Genomic DNA, 24,811 nt, shown 5'->3' with positions numbered 1-24,811 from the left:
TATTCAAGAAAGAGGCAGGAAAATTGGGTTTAGCGATTCATAGTGGCTAATATGCCAGATACGAGCTAACAGAGTAATTCAGAAACAGTCTCGATGAGCATCAACGCTTGGAAATATCAGAACACTGTCATATAGTCTTAAACGCTTGAAACTTATACAATTTTGTATTGTATCAGTAATGGAGCTTTACTGCAGCTGCTGATTGGATGCATAATGCAAGATGATCTCCCAAAGGTGAGTTTCAGGTAGTCTAGAGACTTTGCTTTTGCTCAATTGCTCCCCTTAAGGCTGGTTATTATTTGAACTTTGGAAGGTATTTCAGCGTTCATGAATGTTGTAATAGTGTTGATGTGTTATCATTTTGGGGCTTTCGCACTTTGGTCGACATTCATCCTGGTACGGCTCATTTAAGATAGAAAGATACCCAAGACATTAATAGGACTTTACCACAGGATGTAAATCGAGTGCCTTTGAGAAAGTCGAGAGCTTGACCTAGATACATCATGATCTTCTGCAGATACGGTGTATCAGTTCTTCAACGTTTGTTAGGGCTTGCGTCAATAAGCTTGCATGGATTATATCCTTGGAAACTGATTATCAATTGGTGGTAAGCTTGCATGGGTCTTCTTCTTCTACAAAAACTGATTTTCAAGTGGTACAAAAAATTATAACATTAGAGGATGTCAAATGAATCCAATACATGAGGTCCAAAATGTATTGAGAATTATGTCTACCGTAATATGCATCATTATGTGGGTCTTTTTGGCCTATTATGTGCCTGTCAGATGTGGGTTGCTGGAGGGCATAAGTATGTGCACCTAATTTGTGATCTGGCACAACCATTGGAATCACCTGAAGCATCAATAGCATTCGATGGTAGGGCCCAACCAGGAGATCCTTCCTTTTGGCCCATAATTTGGAGCCAGCTGGTGGACCCATTCGCACAGCTTTTGAAGAGGGGTAGCGTTGCACTTGGTGGACTTGGCTTCCATTACACCAGCGAGAGAGTCTAGCGAGGTGACAGGTAAATATGGTTCATTAGTTTGGTGCAGGGGTGGAGCAGCAGCAAGCTGTCCACACGGCACTTTGTGGAGCAGGGTATTTTGTCTATGGTTCTATCCCTTTTGGGAGCATAATAAATATTGTTTTGGCTGTCTATTGATTTAGATGCATGTGTCTACTTCTTGATATTTGTGTGGACATGATGGAGTGTGATTTGTGTGAACCCTAGTATTAGTCTTCCACCAAGGGAGTTGGCTGTAGCAAGTTGATGTGCACTCTGACTAAACACTCACTCAAAGATGCTAGAGGGATAGATAGAAATGCAACTCTATTACTCAAGAAAGGAAAATGGAGAAGCTTTGAATTGAGGGGCTTGCAAATCCAAATCCATAGGCAAAGCAGGCTGAATACCATGGCATACCTCAAAGGGGCTTTTGCGAGTGGAAGAATGAGGGACTCTGTTGAAGGCATGTGGCATGTAGCCAAGGTAAGTATCCCCAGTTTTAATCTTATGCTGGTAATAAAGTCTAATGAGCTGAACCAAGACTATCTACCTCTATTTTTCCATCTAGATGGGTGGGTGCTAGGCTGTGGAATGCTTGAGCTGGGTGTCCATGGAATGCCGCAAAGTGATCCAAAAAGGAGAGAGGCATTTGGGAGATAACAGAAGTATGCAGGCAGCAGCTCAATGGGTGTGTTCCAGGCTGTAGAATGCTTTCCCATGGATGCCACAAAGTAAAGAGGAATCTGGGAGACAATAGAAGTAGGCAGTCCCAAATGAACCCACTCATGCTTGAAGAAGAGCTAGGCTGCTTGGATTTCATCACAATGCTTAGTGGTACGTATGACGATGGCCATTTTGTAGAATCTGTCAACCACCACAGATACAATCATGACCCCTATTAGTGGTGGGGAAACCAGAGAGAAAATCCATGGAAACATGTTCCCAAGGCCTGAGAGGAACTGGAAGAGGAAAGTATACTCCATGAGTCATTTTCGTACTCTTGTTTTTTTGACATGGGCCACATGACTTGATGAACTTTTACACATCATGTCTCAGATGTGGCCAATACAAATATCTCTGCTAATGCATAACAATCTTGAGCATTCCAAAATGTCCAGCAGTGGGGGAATCCTTGATCAGTTGCAATCTCCAAGAGCCATGTGGGACACACAGTTTGTCCAATTTGTAAAGCTAGTATTTTTTGACTGTGTGGTCCGGAAAAGACTGAATGAGTTGGATGCTGAACCTCCCAGTAAACATGAGCAAAATCTTTGACACTGGAGTAAAGGACTGGACACTGAGAGGACTGCAGTAAGCCACTGAGAGAAGGCTGGAATTTGCAGACCAAAAATAGAAAACATGGCATGAACTGGGGGACTGGACAAGCAGTCCGCCTGTTTGTTTTGACAGCTTGGTTTATACTTGATAATGACGTAGAATTCCTGCATATAGGTGGCCCACGTGACATGTGTCACGAATTGGGGCTACTCCCAAGAAATAAAGAGGAATCTTTATTAATTGACTTCAGTCAAAGAAAATTGACTTTGGTTGACTGGAATAAGTTTTTACTTTGCTTTGCATCGGTAAAAGAGAACTGTGGGGATGCCCACAAGGGACTAGGATTAATCTAAGAACTAGAATGTATGCATTTAACTAGCCTTTAATGGGTTAAAGTGTTGGTGTTTGTTTAATTGATGTGTAGGACTTGGAAGAGTGCAAAAAGGCCCATAATGTGCCAAAAAGCAGGTCCCACAAGGCAACAAGCACCAGGAGCTCCTAGAAATTGGCACCCCATTTAATGAAGGGCCACTAGGGTCAAACGGGCCATTAAAAGTGCCGTAAAGATGGGCAAGAGCAGAAAAGCGAGCTTTTTGTAAAAAGTAGCTTTTAGAAAGCAGGTCTAGCTTTATGCTAGGCCAAGTCTATAAAAGAAGAGCCTTAGAGCTCCAAGTATCAAGAAGTATTATACTCAGCTGCTTGCTCTTCCCAGAGCCAGTTGTACAAAGTTATTTCTATTGCATTAAACACCTTCGGGGGGGGGGGGGGGCGGGGGGGTGCACAGTCTTTCTTTCTGGTCCCTAGTGCTGTGTACCTTCTCTTCCCCTCTCTCCCACCTCACCCTCTTTGCTGTGATTTTACTCCACCAGCCCCTGCACGTGTTTCCAAGCATTGTATGGCTAGCCCCAGTGCCAGCCCCTATTCTTTTTGAATATGCGAATTGTTCCAGAGAGAGAACCCTTGCTGTGATCTAGTTTTTAGCCCACCTAGGGAGCCCTTCTACTTGCTGCGATTTGATTTCCAGCTCCCTTCTTTGCTGCCAATCAGTGCCTAAGTGTGGGTTTGAAGACTTGGAAAAGGTTTCAACATGCCTCAAGTTGCCAATGGAAATTTGGGTGATAAGATATTGCAGAGGCTGATAATCAGTGTGGGCAATGACTTCTGGCCCAAGTAGAGAGTGTTTCCATTGCTTCAGTGCCTGAAGCACTGATTAGAGCTCTTTATCAAATGTGGGATAATTCAAGATAGCATCAGCTGGGATCAAATGAAAATAAGCCATTGGATGACCTTCTTGGGAAAGAACAGCCCCAATGGTATAAGTACTTGCATCAACCTAAAAACTTCGCTGGAGTCAAGAAATCTGAGAAGTGGAGGGGAAGTCAGCTTGCTCTTGAGAATGGCCATGGCTTGGTTGTGAGCATGTCCCCAAAGAAAGGGTGTCTTTGCCTTTGTGAGCTAGAACAAAGGATAGAGAATCTTTGTTATTCTTGATGTGCTTTCTATGGCAGTTGGCCAAGCCTAGAAAGCTTTTCAACTCATAAATATTAGTGGGAGTAGGCAAGTCATGATTGCTTGGAACTTATCACTGTTAATAGTGGACTGTGCAGGCAATGGAAGACTAAGAAATGTAGAACCCCTTTTTCCAAAAGTAAGCTTTGATACCACTCCGACTAAAACATTCACTCAAAGATGCTCTCAAGAATCCAAATCAGTTACTCAAGAAAGGGAAATGGAAGGAGGAAACCCTCGATACAAGCTAGAAGTCCACTGTGGGCAGCAACCTAGCTGATCCTTTAGGCGATTCACAACCGGAGGCTGAGGGTCTAGGATTTGCTTTAAGCAAGCGAAATTCACTTAAAATAAACTGAAATGAAAGTTTCCCTTCCCCGACATTTCTAATCTTTGTCAGATGATACAAGATTAGCATAGACAAAAATGGAAAAGAAAATGAGATTTTGTCTTCCTTGAAATGCCTTTTGGGCACACCACCTTGGAAAGTGTTCGTTGCACCTGTTTCCGGCACAACACCCTAGGAACTGTTTTGCAGCAGTCCACACCAGGTGCACCTTCGCTTGACCTTACTATGTCACGTACTTCGTCTTCTGCCCAAACAACAAACACAGGCCACAATCATGCTGCTCTGATACCAAATGTTAAGAACTGAATGTTGTCAATGCATGCTTGTGTGCGCGATGATGCAGAAAATGACACAGTATTGGCCTTCCAATGGTGGAAGAGCGCCCTCATGAGAGAATTGTTAGAAAACAGAGGTGGAGGTTGCTTGCTACAACCAACACTCCCTGCAATGGAAGATTATGTAAACGTTTACCTTGAAACCACGCAATGTTATTTCAAATCTCATATCTTTCCTTAATGTGTACAAAGTGCATAGAGAAAGATGCAGATAGCTACCGAACGATGCTCATGAGAGTAGAAACACTAAATGTATATATATCCAAAGATGGACATAGATGTGGACCACTGCCACTACAAAACTGTTCTCCTACCTCCTCATGGCACCTTCAAAACACAGTCAGCTTGTGTGCTTTCCTAGAGCTTTAGTGGGCTGTGTAGTGATGCCTGTAAACACACCCTTGCTGCTGCGGTGGAGTGGTGAGGTGCTATTTACTCGTTGATCCTTGACCTCCTTGCTGCTTCCGTCTGGAAACAATGGTGAGGCACAAGTGTGCATGAATCCTGTCCTCCTTGCTGCCCTGATAGACAGCCTGTTGTGAGGCTCTGTTGTGAGTGGACCTTGGACCTCCTTGCTGCTGCTGTGTGTAACCCAGACTGTAGCTCCAGAAGCTCCCAACAGTGAATGAAACCCTGTCCTCTGGAGGGGCCTTTTGTAACATGCAACGGTTCCTTCTAAACCCATCTCAGACAGAATCCATGCGTGAGATTTTTTGTTTAATTTTACTTTATGTTATTTAATTCAATAAATTCATTATGTTGAAAATCTTGCTTCTGACATTAATGCCATTGACTTACTGTCTTTGAAAAAAATGCACACATGACATGTTTTTTAAGCAAACAAGCTGTTCTTTTTCATAGAAAACTCCTTCCAGAGGGGCTATTAGAGTCCAAGTGGCTTGTTTTTAAAAATTAGATAAAGATAACTGACAAATATATTTACCACATAAAGTCACACAAGTTGTGATTGGCTTCTTTGATGTTTGTGTCCGTGCATGCAATCTTGCCTGCATGTGTGCAGACATGTGTGGATGTACATGCCTCATGGAAGGCCTTGTAGCAAATAAGGATCACAAAGTTGAGTCCTATATTATTCTCATCTATATTATTTTCCATTCCAGGCAAATGCTGTTATTGCTTTCAACAACAAACCAGCAGCAGACGCAGTTCCTTATTTTGAACAAGTATGGACTTGAATCTTCCAGTTCATCTTTTCTTTGGGTGGACGATGATCATCTTTTCTGAAAGCATATGTTTGAAAAGAGGAAAGTGGAAAATAAAAGATAGTGTTCAACAACCTTCATTTTTTTGGGGGGGTTTCATTGGCATCTTTGAGACGTATATAAAAATGCATAAAGTCTCCACTAAAAGCAGTTATGGCGTATTCCCTTGATTGTCACACTCACAGCTGCACACAAGAGAAACTAGGAGCTTTTTTCTATAATGTCAATCAGCAATGTCTGTAGTTATGTCTTTTGAGATTGGCAATCAGTATCTGCAGATAGACAGGGAGACTAGACTGCAAAGTCATCCCACTTGCAGAGCGCTAGCATTGCTATTGTATTGGTTTCTTCAAATATTGAGTTCCTGGATAACTGTTATTGTATTGGGTTTCTTCAAGTTTAATCAGAAGTCCTTATTTTCCCCGCGAAAAGGAGAAGAAAATCTTGACCAATTCTCCAATTCCTCTCATATATGGGATAATAGCACCAGTGCCCAATGGCAATAATCTCTTTGTGTCTCCCTAAAAGTCTATATAGATGAGGCTCAACCTATATAGATGATCACATCTATCCAAAGCTTGAATCGTACAGGTTTTGCAAGGCTGCAAAGAGATATAAGATGTAAAGGATGGTCCTATTGTGCCCACCCAATGTACCTGTGAGCTCCCAACATGAGTGTCAGACTTCTGAGTCTCATAAGAGGGGGCCATGTCTATCTTTCCTAGGCATTAGGGGCTGGCCTGGAATAGCCGTGAGCCTAGATGTCCTCAAATCCTCATCAGGCTCTTGATCAGTGGTGAGCTCTTCCTGTGAGGGGAGCACCCCTGAAGATCCAGCAAGATGACGGCCCCATTCCAAGTGTCAAAGTCACAAAAGATAAGCTTGCCTAGTAGGGTATTGCTTTGCATCATTGGGTCAATGATCCAAAATGCTCTTTCCGCCTAGGGGAGGATCATTGTCTGCCATTGCACACTAGTGAGTGTTCCCAGTCCCATCAGAGCCTGCCCAAAGGGATATTCAAGGCATTCCCCCTCAGTCGTCCAGTACACCCTTGGTGGAAGCACCAACAAGAAGCCACATATCATGCTGTGTCCAATAAGATTTGGTGCATTACCAAACCTAGAGACTCACTCCGCTAGGGATTATGTCAAGGATGGGAGGAAGTTGGTAGACTTAGGATTGTTGATTTGGCAATCTTTTACTGTGCAATTCTCATCTAGGAGACAATAAACTCTGTGAATTTCCTTCCCCCTATCACAAACCTACAAGTTCAGATGTCTATATTCTTAATTTGTAGCTTAGGGCCTAGAGAAATAGGAAAGGTACAATGGGGCACCCCTATCAAATTGAAATGCCGACCGTGAACATGAGACTGTAGTGGAAAAAGAAACACAATCATGCGCTAACAAAGTGCCTATCCTAAAGGAGAGTGCATTATCAAATTTGGCTCTTAAAAAACAGCTTTGAGATACTCCAATAGTGGAGCATTGGCAAAGCAATCCATGCCCTATTGCAAGATGCCTGGAAAGCTAAGTTTGAAACTAAGCTTGATGTGCGCAACACAAGGAGGGTCTGGTTGCAAAAGAGCATAAGTATAGTCTTCTATGAGCCACTTAAGGCTGAGTTTGCTAAGCCCTTAGTTGGGAATCCTATTGACAATATTCAAAATAAAAGACGTATTCAAAAGTTGGAGGTAAGTTGGACTTGATTCTAAAGCCCTATAGTCCAACCATGGGAAAAATCAGAATTGTAAATGATATTTTGAAAATTTCGAGTTTGATTGCACACTATGTTTTTGAAGAAAAAGAGCTAAGGTGCAATGGGTGGCTTGGGGCTATCAATTGCATGCCTGTGATCCTTGCTTTACATGATGTAATTGTAATAGGGCAAGTCCTTTGCAACAAACCAAAATTGGACAACTAAAAAATAGCTTGGCTTTATATAATTATGAGAAAGGTAATGGTAGTAGGCATTCAAATTATAGTCATGAAGGGCGAAATAGACTTCAATGGATGTTGGGTTGGATTGTGGGTTAATCGAATTTAAGCAAATACTGTTTGAGTCTATGCTTTCACTTTAGGGTAAGTAAGAAAAAGGGTACATTGAAGATGGAAGTAAGGCTGTAACCTCATCATGGTGGGAGTAATATGGTGGAGTTAGGATAGATTGGAAAGGCAAAGGCTTAGTCTTTGGTGTTGGAAAGTGGTCATACTAGGAGGTATTGCAGAAGTCCAATGAAGTTGAATGGCATTGACACGTATCATTTGGAGGCAAGCTTGCTATGTATTCAACCTCTTTCTGACATTTGCTTGTATATCACCACTAAAAGGATCTTCCACTCATGCATGCTCTTGGATTATAAACCAATATGGCCACCAATGAACATGGGCTAGGGTAGCTCTACAAGTTCATGGTTTCAAGCTGATCCCAAATCCTTAAGATCCAAGCTCTTTAAAAGTGATTTTCAGGGAATGGATTTCACAATTGAAAAAGGAAAAATGGTATCCTTGAAACCCAAAGATTTCTCAAATAGACTAGGAAACTTGCTGCAAAATGAAGTGCCAGGACATGTGATGCTTTTTGTGATAATAAGACAATGCTCGGATTAGTTCACATTATTGCTTAGGTGTAATAACTTGGAGTGGGAAACAGTTGAGAGAGTAAGAGAGGTTGAGTATTAACGGTTATGTTGCCCTCTCCTTGACCTACTCGTTCAAGGCTAACTCCTATGCATCGCAAAATTTCCACTCACTTTGGGGCCCCAAAGTGATCCAGGGAATTGTAGGGCTTGCGTCAATACAGAAATTTCTGAATTCGTGATGAATGGGGAATTGACCATGGTGCACAGATCGATAACAGATACACTTGCGTTGTTATGCCTTCACCAAATAGCAGCTGAGTAGTAAAGCTGAGAAGCCTGATTACTATTATCATACCACAAGCCCAATTGCATATGAGCCAAGATCGATTCTTATTTTTATACGACTAGGGACAATGCTACAAACCCATATCATTGCTATAGAATCCAAATGGAAATCAGATGGACACAAGAGAGCTTTATTGTTTCTTCGCTTAATACACTAATTAGGAGCAATCTACCAAAAAACCTATTATCTTCTGAGTCTTTTCATTTGTCTTTCCAGTGGCCATATGATTGCCGGCGTCCATGGTTTTTAAGTGAGGTGGTGTGGGATTCTGGAAGGTTGTCTACAAATGTGTCACTAGGAATCTCAAAACCTGTCTATTAAGGTGGCTCTGGGTACCGCATTCCAAGGCTAATATTTTGCATAGACTTGGCTTCCCTTGTGTCCTCATTGAGGGTCGAGCACTGGCACCTCGTTGTCAGGGTTGGGATGCTTACGATGGACTTGGGTAGGCATGACTTTGTTTAACGCTCTCTAAAGCACTTTCGAATCAAGATGGGTGTTTGAGAAGGGAGCCAATGAGGCTTTGAACGACCATTCACATAACCTAGAGCTCAAGGTTTGTCACCTCAAAGAGCTCAGGTGGATTTTCCTTGGTCACGGGCAGTTCTATTGAATTCATTATCTAGTGCTAGGCAAACTCAACATCATAGGGCATCACTTCCTAAGTCAGAGAAATCTCTGAGAGAGATTGATCCAAGTGGTGGGAGGTTGGCCTCCTTTGCTCTCAAACTTCAGGCATCTTATTCCTCTTGCTCTTCCAGAATGCTCGGAAGGAAAGTCACCAGATTAGAGTGCTGCATGCAATGTAGAGCTAGCTGCATCGCTTCAATCGGTTCTGCCAAGTTAGGTCCTCGGAATCATCTCGACAAAGGGGAGAACTTGTGAATTAGGCCGGCATGTTGCATCAAGCCTTGATTGATTAGTTGAAAGGTTGCACAAAGAATAAAACTCAGTGCCCATTTGTGTGTATTGGATGCTAGCATTAGATCAAGTGAAGACGATTTGAGTGAGCCTAAGGAGATTGCAGGGATAGGGCAAAAGGCATCTAAACTGATTCAAATCTCAAAACACTTCTGGCAAGAAAGGGACTTCAGCTATGGGTTCGAAAAGCTTGGTGGCCCCAGTCAATAAAGAACAAATATCCCGACCTACAATATGGATAGAGATCACAGAATCTTTGCATGGGTGCTCACTCGTAAACTATCTCCGACTAATAGCCTCAATAACTGAAGAGCACAAGAGTGACAAAGATGAAGGCTGGCACAACAAGTATGCAGTCCAAGACCCAAAAGCCTGAAGCAAAGGAGAACCCGACTTCTTGGATGAATGCTTATTAGTATTGTCTCATGCCCCAGCTGGATCAAAAGAAAAATTTGACAGAGAGCCTAAAGGAGCCTCAACTGTAGTCCCAGAGTCTTCAATTGGATAGAGATCACAGAATCTTTGCATGGGTGCTCACTCGTAAACTATCTTCGACTAATAGCCTCAATAACCGAAGAGAGCAAGAGTGACAAAGATGAAGGCTGGCACAACAAGTATGCAGTCCAAGACCCAAAAGCCTGAAGTAAAGGAGAACCCGACTTCTTGGATGAATGCTTAGTAGTATTGTCTCATGCCCCAGCTGGATCAAAAGAAAAATTTGACAGAGAGCCTAAAGGAGCCTCAACTGTAGTCCCAGAGTCTTCAATTGCACCGAGAAAAACCTAAGTAAGACCAAATGTTGCTGTGATTCCATAAACGGATGCCTCTATTTCAAAAGGTGAGAATGTTGTTGACTTGGAGGTACCCTCACCCCCATCCTTCCAACTCGTGGTGATGGGTGCTAACCAACAGCAAGTTTCAGACTATTACAGCAAGGTTCACTTTATAACAACCTGTGCCATCAATATTCTAGATTTCTTCAAGAATAAATGGCTACTTAGAGACTTTAGAGTCACTCTAATTGTGGGCTCATACCTTCAACTATCTTCTTGATAACAGAAATTTACTTGCATACACTTCGTAGGGCTCAAATTGCTCTTTATTTAAAATATTTACACTTCCCATACACTTTAGAGGGCTTAATTTTCTCTTCTTTTCATTCATTTGATTACGCCTTGGATATTCCACACCTTGATTTCAGGGTAACGTGCAATTAGTGTATTTCAACTCAGTTTCTCTTAATGAACTTGAAAAACCCAAATTTCATGATGTCACCATCAACCCGAAAGGCATTTGATCATATAAGCATTATTCCTTGGATGATGGTGCTTATCATGCTGCTGAATTCAAGTCTTTTGTGAGCACATTAAAGGATGTAAATCATGTTTTTTGTGAACTAGGTTTCAAACAAGATGCTAGTTGATAGAGTAGAGCTCATGATTTTTTTGAGCTAAGTTATTGTGCTAGTGTGCAAAATTTTGTGACGAAAGCAAGAGTTAATACACATATGGAGATGAGAGTTAAAACAAATGATGTCAAGTATTGGGAGAAGAAAAGGTCCTGTAGTGCTGATATTGAAAAATCAAAGTGGCTGGTAGGTGGACAAAACTATCATGCAGCAACATAACCTCCCTTGCATTTTGCTCGTCCCAGCTAGGAGAATATGTTATTATTGAGTTCCAATGGTTTGTTGAAATGAAGTTATGATTGTAAACCTAGGCATTATGCAGTCTGTGTGAGTTGCACCCTTGGCGTTACTGAAAATGTTTTATAGTTATACATAATCCATGCTCTTGAAGGCCATTGATTTTGGAAGATCAGAAATGGCTTCAATTGGGTCAAATTGTACGTTAAATTTTATTTTGCATCAAACTACATGCATGCAAAATAGAGGAACTTTTTTTTGTGTTCTTGTTTGACATCAAAGCGCTGGCATTAAGCAGCACTCCAACTTCAAGTACGAATGCCTTTTCATATGGCATCATTGATGCTCTCAGAGCTGTGAGGGTTTGAGCATTGGCAAAGTAAAGTATGCAGACTTTTTATGTTGAGCAAATTTTTTTGGGAGCGCCTTATGTACATAAGTATTTGTGCATGTAAAAATTTGGGGAAGTAAAATATGTAAACTATGTTGAGTTTTGTATCAAGCATGATTTGTTAAGAACTTGTATATCTCAGAGCTTTGATGGTTCGAGCATTGGCAATGTAAAGCATGCAGACTTTTTTTGTTGAGTTTTTGCGTCAAACATGATTGTTTTGGAGCGCCTTATGCACATGAGTATTTGTGCATTTAAAACTTTGGCAAAATAAAATATGTAGACTATTATGTTGAATTTTGGAGCATAATTTTTTCGGAGCACCTTATGTACATAAGTATTTGTGCATGTTGTATAATTTTGGACGTTTTGAAATGTTTTTTATCCCTGTAGCTTGGTCCAATTGCAGCCCAGTTGACTCCAATTCTTGCAACATCACCTCTTCTTGATCTATCGAGAAGTTTTTCAGGTATGTTTTACTAGATCACATGCTTTGATCTATATTCCCCTCCCCTGCAGTCATGATTCGTTCTAGGAGTAGGTTGACAGGCTCTTAGGACTGATCTGAATATCTTTTGTGGCAGCTTTTTTGATTGTCCTGCTCGCTCATTGTCTGCATTCATCATGCCATGCTTAAGATCCTCCAATGTGCTTCTAGTTTCCAACGACTTGACGTTTCAATTCTGTATTCTAATTTTTAAAATAAACGATATCTGTATTTTATTACAATAGCTGTTGAATGCTCATTGAGATTTCTTCTAGCTAGGAATATATTTGAATCCACAAGAAGCCATAATAACATCATAAAGAGAATGATGGATTTCGATTGTTCGTGAAAGCAAATATATCTTAGTGCTGACCATTGTGCAACTTGGAGTTGAGCTTAAGCATGGCCTTCAAGTTACTTTTGTTTGGTTTTGCTTTCATTGAACTCTCCAATTAATGATTGTTTAAAGTGGCTTTCATTCACCTGTCCCATTGGAGATGGTTGCACATCCCCGAAGGTCTCCATGAATCAAAGAAAAGTATTCATGAATCTTTGTTCTGAAGCAGTTCAACTTCACGTTAGTAAACCTGCTAGTATGGGCCTAGATATAAAGATCAATGGAAAGATGGAATGATTAGGGGATGAGCAACTCTGGTGGTGGAAGTTTATGCTGGGGTAGCTCTCCACTCTAGCATCACTCTTTTGTTGCATTAGCATGGCGGTATGCTCATTCCCATGAAACATTTGTCACTTCGAATTTCTGAAAACATCTCACCAAGACGTGTTCTGCTGCTCAGCCTTGAGCTTCATTTTCAGGTTTATACATAGCTCCGTCTATAGTCTAAGTCCTTTTAGTCTGGTCTCAAGTTTGGAGGGTGTCGATAAGGTTTAGCTCAACACTTTGGTCTGGTAGCTCATTGTAATAAAGAGCCTGGATAAGGCGGGGCCTGCCTTAGCCCCTTAATCATGTGTTCATCTTGTCTCAACAAGCGATTTTTTACATTTTCAATTTCCGTCTTGCAAAGCTATGAAGTAAAGCAATATTCTGCAATCTTATGCAATGCAATCTTTTCCCTTCCTCTTTAAGAATGCACTCAGTGGTTTCATAGATCTAGTTGTGTGATAAGTCAATGTAAATGCACATAGAGTAGTAGCTGCAGGCAGGCATAGATGTGGACGTGGACACATTGGTTTAAATCGCACGATGCCTCTGTTGCACGATGCTACGAGTAGATTTAAATACGATTTCAAGCCCTGGTCCACCTATTCTCCTTCATGTGGGTTTGTTCTTTCTCCCCACAATTCCCTTTGGTTGCTCGAGATCAGATTCAAGAGAGATACTGTTGGAGGACACTGCAGATGGAATCTACATTGCAGAGGGTGTAGCTTCTCTCCGTGTGACAGTGATGTAGGACAACACTAGGGCGTCATTGGCCCTGTCCTTCAACAATGCCAAGGAAGGTGTGCCTTTCTGTGTGTTTGGTGACTGACGTTTAGGATGAAGGCGAAAGCGGGAGAGCAAGGAAGCAAAGGTGCCAAAAGCGTGGATCTGATACCAATGTAGAAAAGGGGGTAGGGGTAGATTAGGAGAAGAGGGCGGAACTAGTGGAAGAGAGAGAGAGAGAGAGAGGAAGGGGGAAAGGGAATGGAAGTTGAAGGAATAGGGTAGGAGAAAGAGGTATGCAGGGGGAGAAAAAAAAGAAAGAAAGTTTATTAAAAGTCTTCAAAAGACCGAAGGTTCTATGAGACTGAAATAACCTCATACAAAGGGCTGAAAGGGCGGAGCCTCCAAGTGGGCATCAACACCCAAGACAAATACAACATATCCATAATCATAGAAGTACCAACACATAAGAACAATACTCTAAGTGATCATCGACAAATACTCTAATTAAGCATCAACACCCAAGACAAATACAACATATCCATAATCATAGAAGTACCAACACATAAGAACAATCTCCAATCCCATGGAGAGGTTGTGATGTGGCATCATTGTGATGATAATCCGGAAATGGTGGAGAGGGCAAGCCAAGGGGGGGCCCGAGGTTGTGGTGGCATGAAGCCTGTGATAGAGCACTGATGATGATTGGGATGTGTGATCGTGGTCTCATGGCTGCCCTATGTCGAGAACAAGTGCCACTGTCATCCTCGCCAATCGTGCCTCCGATCTAGTGAGCATGGGGGGAAGGCCCCCAATCTGACATATGCCTCAAGTTGGCAAGTTTTCCATGTCTGTCGCTCTAGTCCTCGGAACAGCCATTCCCCTGAGGCCTGCTTGTCTGTGTTGTTTGACTAGAAAAACTAAATGATCATGCTTTGAGTGGAGTCTGGCTATACGCCCTGATCTCGTCTTATGTGTCCTGAGCAAGCACTCCCTGTGTCGGACGGCCTCATGAATGAAAGTCTCTAGGCATCTTTGATTTGGGTATGCCCTTACCTCGCTCAATCTCAATGCGAAGTCAGTGTGATGAGATATAGAACTGCCCAATCGATATCCTCAAGGAATGGGGGAGGAAGCTCAGCTTTACAGAGACCATTGCTTGTGCATATGAGAGAGAAAGAAGGAAAGAAAGTTTATTAATAGTCTTCGGAAGACCAAAGGGTCTATGAGACTAAAAATGATCTGATACAATAAGCTGAGGGGTGGTGCCACTAAGCGGGATCAATACCCATATGAGAGAGAAAATATATATTAACGTCTGTGAGAGGCCTCGCAGGCCTATGAGACAAAGTGCGAACCCAAGAAGTACCTCATACAAGCCAGTGAGGGCTGAAGCAAAGGGTTCACCAAGACCCTTGCTGGGAACTGAAAAGCTGAAAAGACCGAAAAAACTGAAAGCAAAAGCTAACATACTAACATGCTCATCTAGTGAGCAAAGCAAGACACTAGAGTAGCAAAGTAACATAAGCGTGTCAGGCGCTCAGGGCTAGCACTCCTAGTACATGCTCAGGTTCCATATATCGAGGTAGACTAGTGGCACTCTGATGAGATGTGAGAAGCTCTCGTATGTGTGTTTGTCGAGCTGTCTCATGACGTGGGGGAGGGCGTGGTCTCCTCGATCTCTGGATCCTATGGGCTACGTGCTCTGGACTCTCTTCGTGTCGTACGTGAAGAGTGTGTCACACGTTGATAAGGAAAAAAAAGGAAAGACAACCAAGAATTATGTACTTCACCACGTCAGATAGCTTAGACTTCATAGGGATCAGCTGCAATGTGGGCTCGTAGATGATGAGCTTATGAACCAAGTTCCAGAGCAGGTGTCTTTGTATTAGGCACCGAGACAAACCCCCCACAAAAACTGACTGAACATGGATCACACAGACTCAAAGAGAGCCAAAAGACTACACAGCCCGAAACAGATAAACTTAGAACTGAACTTCCCCCCAAAACTCAGAGAACAGTCAGCCTCAGAATACTATGAACCCACAGCCCACACTCCTAAGCTTCCATCAAGCTCGTAACTCCCACAAAGCTGCAACAGCGCCACCAACAGTCCTTTAGATGATCTTCTGTGCATCAGCTCACGTGCAAACGATGACCGTCCTGCCTGTGTGTTAGCCATGCTCAGCCAACTACAAACAGTTCACTATCTCTGGGAACCTCCAGCACCAAGGTCTTCTCAGCATCTGACACGACCCCGCAGGATCTGACCCTATCACTAACCTAGAATCTCGTCCTTAATCCAACCAGAATCATAGCACAGGTGCCTCGATCCTCCCGACCACCCCCGAGCACGTGGGCTACAGCTCACTCATCCATAGGCCCGTATCTAACCCAGGCGTCCCATACCACCTGAGCCCATCCAGAGGACCTTCGATACACCACCTATGATCCACCATGTAGATGGCCAGAGTCCCGACGTGGGTCCAAGTCCCATCCATCAGTTGAGGAGCACTCAACTGATCTACACAATAGCTCTGGCCCTCCCTCTATATAGAAGGAAACCTGCTTTAGATAGCACAATGCTATGAATAGCTCCCTCCATATAAAGCGAGCACTATATATGAATCAATCTCTATATATAGCAATCTCGGCTAAAAATAGCCATCTAGCCCCATGCTATCGCGTAACCCACGTTCACATGATATCCAACCCCAGGTACACCATGCACACGACATACTCCCTTTCCTCTAAGAACTCACTCTTGAGTTCACTAGAAAGCCCGAAAACTCTCTGTGAAGATGAGTCAATGCCAATAACTATACTCTGACTATCAGATTGAGTGTGCTATACTTTCCATGAGATTCAAATCAAAGAGAATCTAAGGTCAAAGCCACAAGCTTTGATAACCAACCCAAGGAAAGTAAATCTCTCAATCTAAACAAGGTTACTATCATCGAGTATTTTCCTCGAGAGATCAAGTAACGCCTGAATCCACAGAGTTAGTTTCGTTGACATCTCCGTACACCAGCATGGTAAACTCTGTAGTTGAAGGTAAATGATTCTATCAACCTTATCTATTGAGTATCCTTGAACTCAAAACACCATTTCCCAGGCCACGGAGAGCAATGCCATCCTTTAGCGTGCAAAGGAAAAGCTTTTGGTTGAGATCGAGGAATCATTGTTTGAACAACCCCATCAATTGAACCCCTCGAGGTCAAGTTTTGGGTTGCAATTTCTATCAACCCTAGTATTTTTTTTTTCCAAGAAAGAGACTTCTATTAAGTAAGAGAAAAAACCCGTGAGAGCAAGCTCAAAGCGGAATACATCATGAAATCATGAGGATAAATAAAACCCCCTCAAAGTGAGGTGGAAAACAACCAAGGCTGAGGCTGAAAGTGCCACCTCAACCCTATAGTAGTCTCAGAGAAGAAAGGAGAATCCTTCCATTCCCCGAAGAAAGAAGCCCTCCTAGCTGAGGCTGCACGGGAGTCTCCCTGCATACTCGTCCATATAGCCATCAAAGTATGTACGGTGTCTGTCCAGATACTAGCCAATGTGTGCGAGGGATGAACCTGAGTACCCTCCAAAGCCTCTATGCATCTGGCTCTCCAGATATGCCAGGATGCTATGCTCGCTAGAATCTCCCAAGAAGTATCCACAGAGACATGTACAGCTGTAAAAGGAAGGTGCGGTACCACATCCAACGAACAGGACTCAATCTGATGACGTTGAACCGAAATGGCCCGAGAGGAGTCAAATCTCTCATCGAATACCTGAGGCCCTATAAGAGAAAGCCAAGCCATTGAGCCCCATGTCATAAAGAATGGGGAGTGGGCAAAGTGACTGAAAATCCTGGCTACCCCCATCCAAATCATCCTCGCCTGTCTGCAATTTCATAAGCAATGCTGAATAGTCTCTGAAGCAGAGAGGCAACGAGGGCAAGTAGGGTCGGCTCCGAACCTGGATCTCCAAAGGTTCACTGCAATCCCACCATGGATAGAGAGCCAAAAGAAGATAGTATCTTTCTATTGCTGTGGGATTTCTAGAGTCTCCTCCAGAAGCATGTCAAACTCTCCTATCTAATCTCTACTTCATATCACGGGAGCAGCACCATGAATCACCTCCCAGCCAAATCTTGCTGAGGCTAACAAGCAGACAGAGATCTTCCGTTCCAAAATCATACGTGAATAATTTCCTTCTCTTCTCTCTCTAGCCTCAACAAGGCCCAATTCCCTAGATAGATCTAGATGCCACATGTCATCCATATAGGGCCTTCCTAATGCAACATTTCACCCCTCTCTTGGGATGCATTAAATCCTTTGCCCCTAGGCACAATCTTTGCACTAGGCCCTTGGCCTTAGATCTACCTAGTCTGGTGCTAACAGCCCTCACCTAGGACCTTGACATTAATTCCCTCCCGATCATTTACATGAAGCGCAAACAAATATATTACAAAGATAGATCCTTTAAGGGAGATGTTGACTGATTCCTCCGAGGTCATGCTACCTCGGCTAGAGCGTAACATTCCTTCCCTCTTCAGACATCAGCGTCCTCGATGATAAAATCTGGGAACACTCTCCGCAACTGGTATACGGATTCCCAGGTAGCTTCGGATAGAGGCTGACCATGCCATGCAACCAACACCGTGGGTATCTTTCGATTTCGTATTTGCTTTGTTCCTCGGTCCAGGATTCTTGTTGGTTTGCGCCTTGCAATATCCTCTATCTCCTGAAACAAAACCACACCTTCGATTAGTGAGTCACCTGTATGTAAAAATTTCTTTAAGCGCGAAACATGAAAAACCGGGTGCACCTTACACCCCTGTGGCAATTCTAATTTATAGGCTACACTGCCTATTCTCTTTAGAATTAACCACGGCCCACAGTATCGAGGTGATAACTTAGCACACTCTCGTGAAGTCAACGACTTCGAGTGCAAAGGAACTCTGAGAAAAACTTTTTCTCCTACCTTAAATACTCTTATAGACCGGTTTTCATCCGCATACACCTTGGCTCTATCCATAGCCTGGCGGATATTAGCTCTCGCAAGTGCTAGCATCTCCCGCATCTGAATCACAAAGTTCGCGGCACTAGGCACTTTCTGAGGTACTCCAACTATAGTTGGATTTGCTGGTCTATAACCATAGTTCAGCTCAAACGGACTGAACCTTGTAGAGGAATGTTTTCTATCATTGTAGGCAAATTCCAACAATGGCAACCACTTGTCCCATGTATGTTGCCTCAATGACACATATGCCCTCAGCATATCCTCTAAAATTTTGGTTGACTCTCTCCGTCTGACCATCCGTCTCAGGATGATCCCCACTACTCATTCCCAACTCAGTCCTTAGTGTCTCAAATACCGCTGTCCAAAAATGACCGGTAGATCTGACATCTCTGTCTGACACTATGGATCTAGGCAATCCATGCAGACGAAATATATGTCTAATAAACAAATCCGCCACTTGCGGGGCACTAACAGACTCTCTAGTCGGAATGAAGTGAGCCATCTTGGTTAGACGATCAACCACCACAAGGATAGAATCATACCCTCCTTGTGTCGTAGGCAGCCCTACAATAAAGTCCATGGAAATGCTCTTCCACTTACTTAGTGGTATTTCCAAGGGCTGTAAAAGTCCGGGTGGCTTCACCCGTTCCGCCTTACTTACCTGACACGAGAAACACCGTGTCACATGTTCATGAATATGCTTTTTCATCTTTGTCCAAAAGAAATCTCGCTTCACGAGATCATATGTCTTCTCGACTCCTGGATGTCCCGCACACGGGCTATCATGGCACTGTTGAATGACTCTCTGCGTGAGATCATTCTGACCAGGTACTACAACCTTGCCATTTCTAACTAGCATACCTTCCCTTATGGTATATCTTGCATATGTTTGGCCATTTCTGGATGCCAGGTCATCCTTCTCATTTTCCCTGGGTTTTAACACATGAGCCTTAGGCCATAAGCTCTGGACAACTCGTCTACTTTTTGAGTTTCTCTGATCTCGGTCATTAGAGCACTCTCTAATACCGTGAAACTCAGGTTATGCATAATGCGAGACAACGCATTAGCCACCTTATTATCTTTTCCTCTTCGGGACCGAATCGTTAAATTAAACTCCTGCATGAGCTCTGCCCACCTAGCTTGGCGGCCCCTCAAGTCAGGCTGTTTACAAAAATGTTTCAGAGTATCATGATCCACATCCACATAAAACTCTGAACCATACAAATAATGCCTCCATGTTTTCAAAGCATGGATAACAGCATACAACTCCAATTCATGAGTTGGCCAATTCCTTCGAGAGGGAGAAAGCTTCTTGCTTTCAAAGGCTACTGGCCTTCCCTCTTGAAGGAGAACTGCTCCTACCGCAATGCCACTTGCATCGGTTTCTAGGAACAACGGTTTCTGGGGATCAACTATTTTTAACACCGGTCCTGAGACCACAGCTTGTTTTATGGTGTTAAAACTTTCTTGTTGATTCTGTCCCCAAATAAAAGGTACTTTATCTGAGGTCAGATCAGTCAATGGTGATACTATTCCGGAATATCCTTTGATATGCCTTCTATAAAACTGGACAAATCCCAAGAATGATCGACGCGGTCAGGCTCTGAGGGATTGGCCAAGTTAGTATCGCAGCCACTTTCTTCGGATCCATTTCTACCCCCTGTGGAGTAATTATGAATCCTAAATATTCAAGCCTAACCATACACAGTATAGTTTTCTTTTTATTTACATAAAGACTGGCTTTCCTCAAAGTACTGAACACTACTCTTAAGTGTTCACGATGCTCAGTAATACTTTTATTGAATATCAGGATATTGTCAATAAAATGTACTACGAACTTTTTGATATACGGACGTAGTAAATCGTTCATAAGCATGACGAATGTCGCTGGAGCATTCGTAAGTCCGAAGGGCATTACCAAAAACTCATAATGACCAAACCTGCTTCCAAAAGCGGTTTTATGCACATTCTCAGCTCTAATCTGGATTTGATGGTAGCCACACTTAAGATCTATCTTGCTGAAAATCACGGCTCCATGTAATGCATCTAGCAAATCATCAATCCGAGCCATCGGATACCTGTGCTTAACAGTGATATTATTCAATGCTCTATCCTTTTTCTTCTTTAATATCACTGGCGAAGCAAAAGGTGAGAAACTTGGTTGAATCTGCCCCAACTTGAGGTATTCTTCCAGTTGTCTCCGCACCTCCGCCTCTTCAGTAAAACTCATTCTATAGGGAGGTCTATTTACAGGTTCTGCCCCCGGGATCAGTTCAATCTTATGTTGAACTTTCCGCTCTAGAGGTAACCCATAAGGTAGTTCATCCCTAAAACATCCAGAGAACTCCTCTATTATAAGATTAGCCAGCTTGGCCATCTCACCACTTTGCGTAACATCAGTGCTAGCCGAAGAATCATCAACCGGCTCTACCGATGCTGTGCAAAGGAATAAAAACTCTTCCTGAGCGTTTCGGATTTCCATCACGGAAACCAACGGTCCCTGAGGTATATCTTTTTCACCTCGCAAGACATAAAGCACATCATTCATCTTGAATTGGTATACGTGCTTTTTCCAATCAATGGCTGGATTCTTCCTAGAATGCCACGCCATACCTAGGGCTATATCTGCATGAGCAAGCTTGGTCATTTCAAAATCAAGCTTCTCAGCATAGTCTTGAATCTGAAGCTCCAACTGGGTAACCCTTTGGTCCCATACTTCAGTTGAACTTCCAACTGCCATTCTGACTGTATACGCATAGTCAGATGGACTTGTCTTTAATTTCAGCCTCTTCACGAGCTTGGAGTTAATCACATTGTGAGTTGACGCCGAGTCAAACAACACAATGACATCATGATTGGCCACTTGCCCTTTCATTTTAATTAACTCCGTATCATTAAAGGCTGTATACCCCGTTGCTGCGGGCTTAGATAGGATGTTATCAGGTGCACTCGTCACTAGCTTAGCAACAGACACACATAACAAACAAGGTACTAACCTCTGAGAAGATCCTGCTAGCTGAATCTGCATCTCTTCCGCTCTGGGACTTCCCTCCATCTCCACGTCGCACTCTGAGATCACCATCTCAGCCATCCGACGATCTTTGTTACGTGGACAATCCTTCCACTGATGAGGCTGAAGGCAACCAAAACATAAGCCTTCTCTCCTCGCTTTTTCCCTTTGTTCTGGGTTCAAGGGAGACTTAGACCAAGCCCGGGCTGCCATTGGGGTTACTTTCCTCTTCACTCCAATGGTGGTACTTGGTTTAGGAGTTTCAGGCGGTCTCGCCTGCTTGGCTTGACCACTCGGCTGCGAACCACTCCCTCTACTAGCCCACTTCTTCTTAAACCCAGATTTCTTCGGATACCCATACTGGGTTCCGACCTGTGCAAACCCACTTGGCTTGCTGCCTTTGGCATCCTCGTAGTTCAGGGCTATAGCTATTGCATCATCTAACGTGTTCGCGTACTTAGCCCGAACTTTTATTTTTATTCGATCATTCAATCCAAATATGAAATCTTTCACTTGGATTGATTGAGGCAGGGGTTCGTCAACCTTCATTATACTCTCTCGAAACTTATCAGTGTATTTTGCCACTGATAAATTTCTCTGACGAAGGTTCCTATATTGATCCCAAGCTCGGGATGCTTCGTCAGGAGGTAAGAAGTGTTTCCTGAACTCTCTTTTAAACCCCTCCCAGGTAGTGGATGCTATACCATCTTTTTGTTGTTTAATCCACCACCGATCCGCTGCCTCACTAAACATGTGGGTGGCCTCATGGATCTTCTTGATGTCATTTCTGATTTCACAAATGGCGAACGCCTCGTCCCATTTGTGTAACCAGGTCTCAATGACATCGGAGCTACGGTCGTTCATCCGACCAGAATACTTTTCCGGTCTGTAGTTGGCAATATTTGGCACTTTAGCCTTCCTATGCTCGACCGTATGGACACTAGACTCCGGTTCCATTGGAGCCTTTCCCTTCTCCTCTCGAGAAGGTCTGGCAGACATACTGTGTATCGCTCACCTAAGTTTGGACTGCCCTGCATTGGTCTGTAATTGCTGCGCTAACAACTGTTGCAAGGCAGCCTCCAGCAATGCAATCTTGCCAGATAAAGTATGAGCTACTGGGCGCGACACCTACTGGGTCGGCCGGACTCCTGATTCACCAAGGTCCCTCCTGGAAGCTCCTTCTTCTGCTTCCATTCTGTTTAATGGGTGTTTTGGTTTGTTTTGGTTTGTTTGTGGGTTTAAAAAAAATAAAAATAAAAACACCACTAGAAAGCTGTATTTACAAGCTGACACAATTCAGTGTACTAACAGTCTGACACAATTCCCTATACTAGGGAATTCCTGCAATCCCATATTCACACTGATCAGGCATTTAACACAGGCGTATATCTCAGATGGTGCTTTTCCCTATACTAGGGAAATTCCTGCAAACTGGCTCTGACTGAAGCACACAGGCATATGCACAGGCATAATCTGTCCCTGCTACAACATTAAAGTCTCATGCAGGCTGATTACTCTGAAGATCCCATCTATGAAAATAGAGCATCACCTGACTAAATCAAGGAGAAAAAAAAACAATATGAAACTAATGGAGGTCGAAGAGAGCTCCCTGGTCATCAACGAACAGCCACGCTCCCTTTTGATTCCATGCAATTGCAGTCAACAATCTGTTGTACTCCTGCGACCAGTCTGCAGTCACAATTGATGTACAGGCTGCGGGCCAACAGCCTGTTCTGCGTCGCTGTTCGTCCAATTTGTCCGTCGAGTTATTCGGGCCAATTGGTCTCCCGCTCATGAGTTGCTGCTATCCGTTCCAGCACCTTCCCTTGGGCTTTCTATTGATCTGCGTCAGCCACAAAGTACCAATGTCGAAGGGCCTTACAGGAACCCTCCGCTCCAGCAATAGCTAAGACGCCTGCGTGTCCCGCTCCTACGCTCTACGACCAGCTTGCGTAGGCCGGCGCCAATCGATACATAGGCTAGTCGTTCGTCGTCACCACGTAGCACCAACACAGTCAGCCCATCGATTTGGCGCTCAGGTCCGTCGACGATCCAGCTCTATCCTAATTCGTGGACGTCGCAGATTACCAGCCATCGACTCCACCTATGCTCTATCCCAAATGTAAAGCTCTCCTAACTGATTTCTGTAGTAGTTACGGGAGCACCATCGATCACGGGCATCGTCAGCAGCTTCGATGCGGTCAGCCCGTTGCCTCACCACCTACGCTCCAGGCCTGTTATCGATCACGTGAAGGATCGAATTCCCTGCCTATCCGTCGTCAGCCACCAGGGCTGTCCAGGCCTGCACTTCGAGCTCACGCTGTCCGTTCGTCATCGTCGTGCAGTCCCCTCCACTTCGTAGCCTTGGGCTCTGATACCAAATGTCAAACTCTCCTATCTAATCTCTACTTCATATCACGGGAGCAGCACCATGAATCACCTCCCAGCCAAATCTTGCTGAGGCTAACAAGCAGACAGAGATCTTCCGTTCCAAAATCATACGTGAATAATTTCCTTCTCTTCTCTCTCTAGCCTCAACAAGCCCCAATTCCCTAGATAGATCTAGATGCCACATGTCATCCATATAGGGCCTTCCTTATGCAACATTCACCCCTCTCTTGGGATGCATTAAATCCTTTGCCCCTAGGCACAATCTTTGCACTAGGCCCTTAGCCTTAGATCTACCTAGTCTGGTGCTAACAGCCCTCACCTAGGACCTTGACATTAATTCCCTTCCGATCATTTACATGAAGCGCAAACAAATATATTACAAAGATAGATCCTTTAAGGGAGATGTCGATTGATTCTTCCGAGGTCATGCTACCTCGGCTAGAGTGTAACAAAGCACCTCTGCAGATCCACAGTGATATCAAATGTCTCCCAATGAGGAACTCTGGAAGGTCTCCAACCTCTACTACTGAGCTGAAATCTCTTGGCATTACTGACCGTGTAACAAAAGAAGGGGATGCTCTTCTCTCGATGCCCTGCGTCAATCCACTCCCACTCTCCGGGGTCCCACTGCAAATACCTGATGGGAACTCCCCTATAGAGCCAAAGCCTCCAAGACCGGGTGGAGAGTAACCGGGGGTCTGGGTCTAGGAACCACTCTGAATCTGATCCCTACACCAAAAGACCTACAACACTGATAGGCTGAAAAGCAGACTCAATCAAGATGTCCTCTGTGGACCTGAGCAATCTACCACCATCCTGCACACTAAAAACTAAAGCATCTTCCTATGCATCTCGAAAGGCCAAAACCTGAAGCGGAACACCGCCTCTCGTAAAAGTACTTGCCCAAGTGGAGCAGGTGAGTGGCATATCATCTATGTCTACCCA

At 43.6% G+C, this 24,811-nt stretch overlaps 1 protein-coding gene across 2 annotated transcripts in view; it reads left to right on the top strand.

The window, feature by feature from the left end:
* The window catches only part of LOC147885780 (initiation factor 4F subunit (DUF1350)), a 109,919-nt gene that overhangs the window by 1,048 nt on the left and 84,060 nt on the right, over nucleotides 1–24,811 (top strand). For both annotated transcript variants that reach the window (XM_087396383.1, XM_087396382.1), the window contains exons 3-5: nucleotides 177–234; nucleotides 5,599–5,661; nucleotides 11,978–12,053. In XM_087396383.1, the coding sequence (XP_087252509.1) occupies nucleotides 177–234; nucleotides 5,599–5,661; nucleotides 11,978–12,053 (197 nt within the window). The remainder of the gene's footprint in view (nucleotides 1–176; nucleotides 235–5,598; nucleotides 5,662–11,977; nucleotides 12,054–24,811) is intronic.

This window comes from Dipteris shenzhenensis, chromosome 25, assembly GCF_047967505.1.
Source record: "Dipteris shenzhenensis isolate YYH24624 ecotype China chromosome 25, Dip_SZ_1.0, whole genome shotgun sequence".
In the NCBI taxonomy this organism is placed as follows: domain Eukaryota; kingdom Viridiplantae; phylum Streptophyta; class Polypodiopsida; order Gleicheniales; family Dipteridaceae; genus Dipteris; species Dipteris shenzhenensis.
Note: the sequence above shows the minus strand (reverse complement) of the source record. Positions and strands in the feature narration are given on the sequence as shown.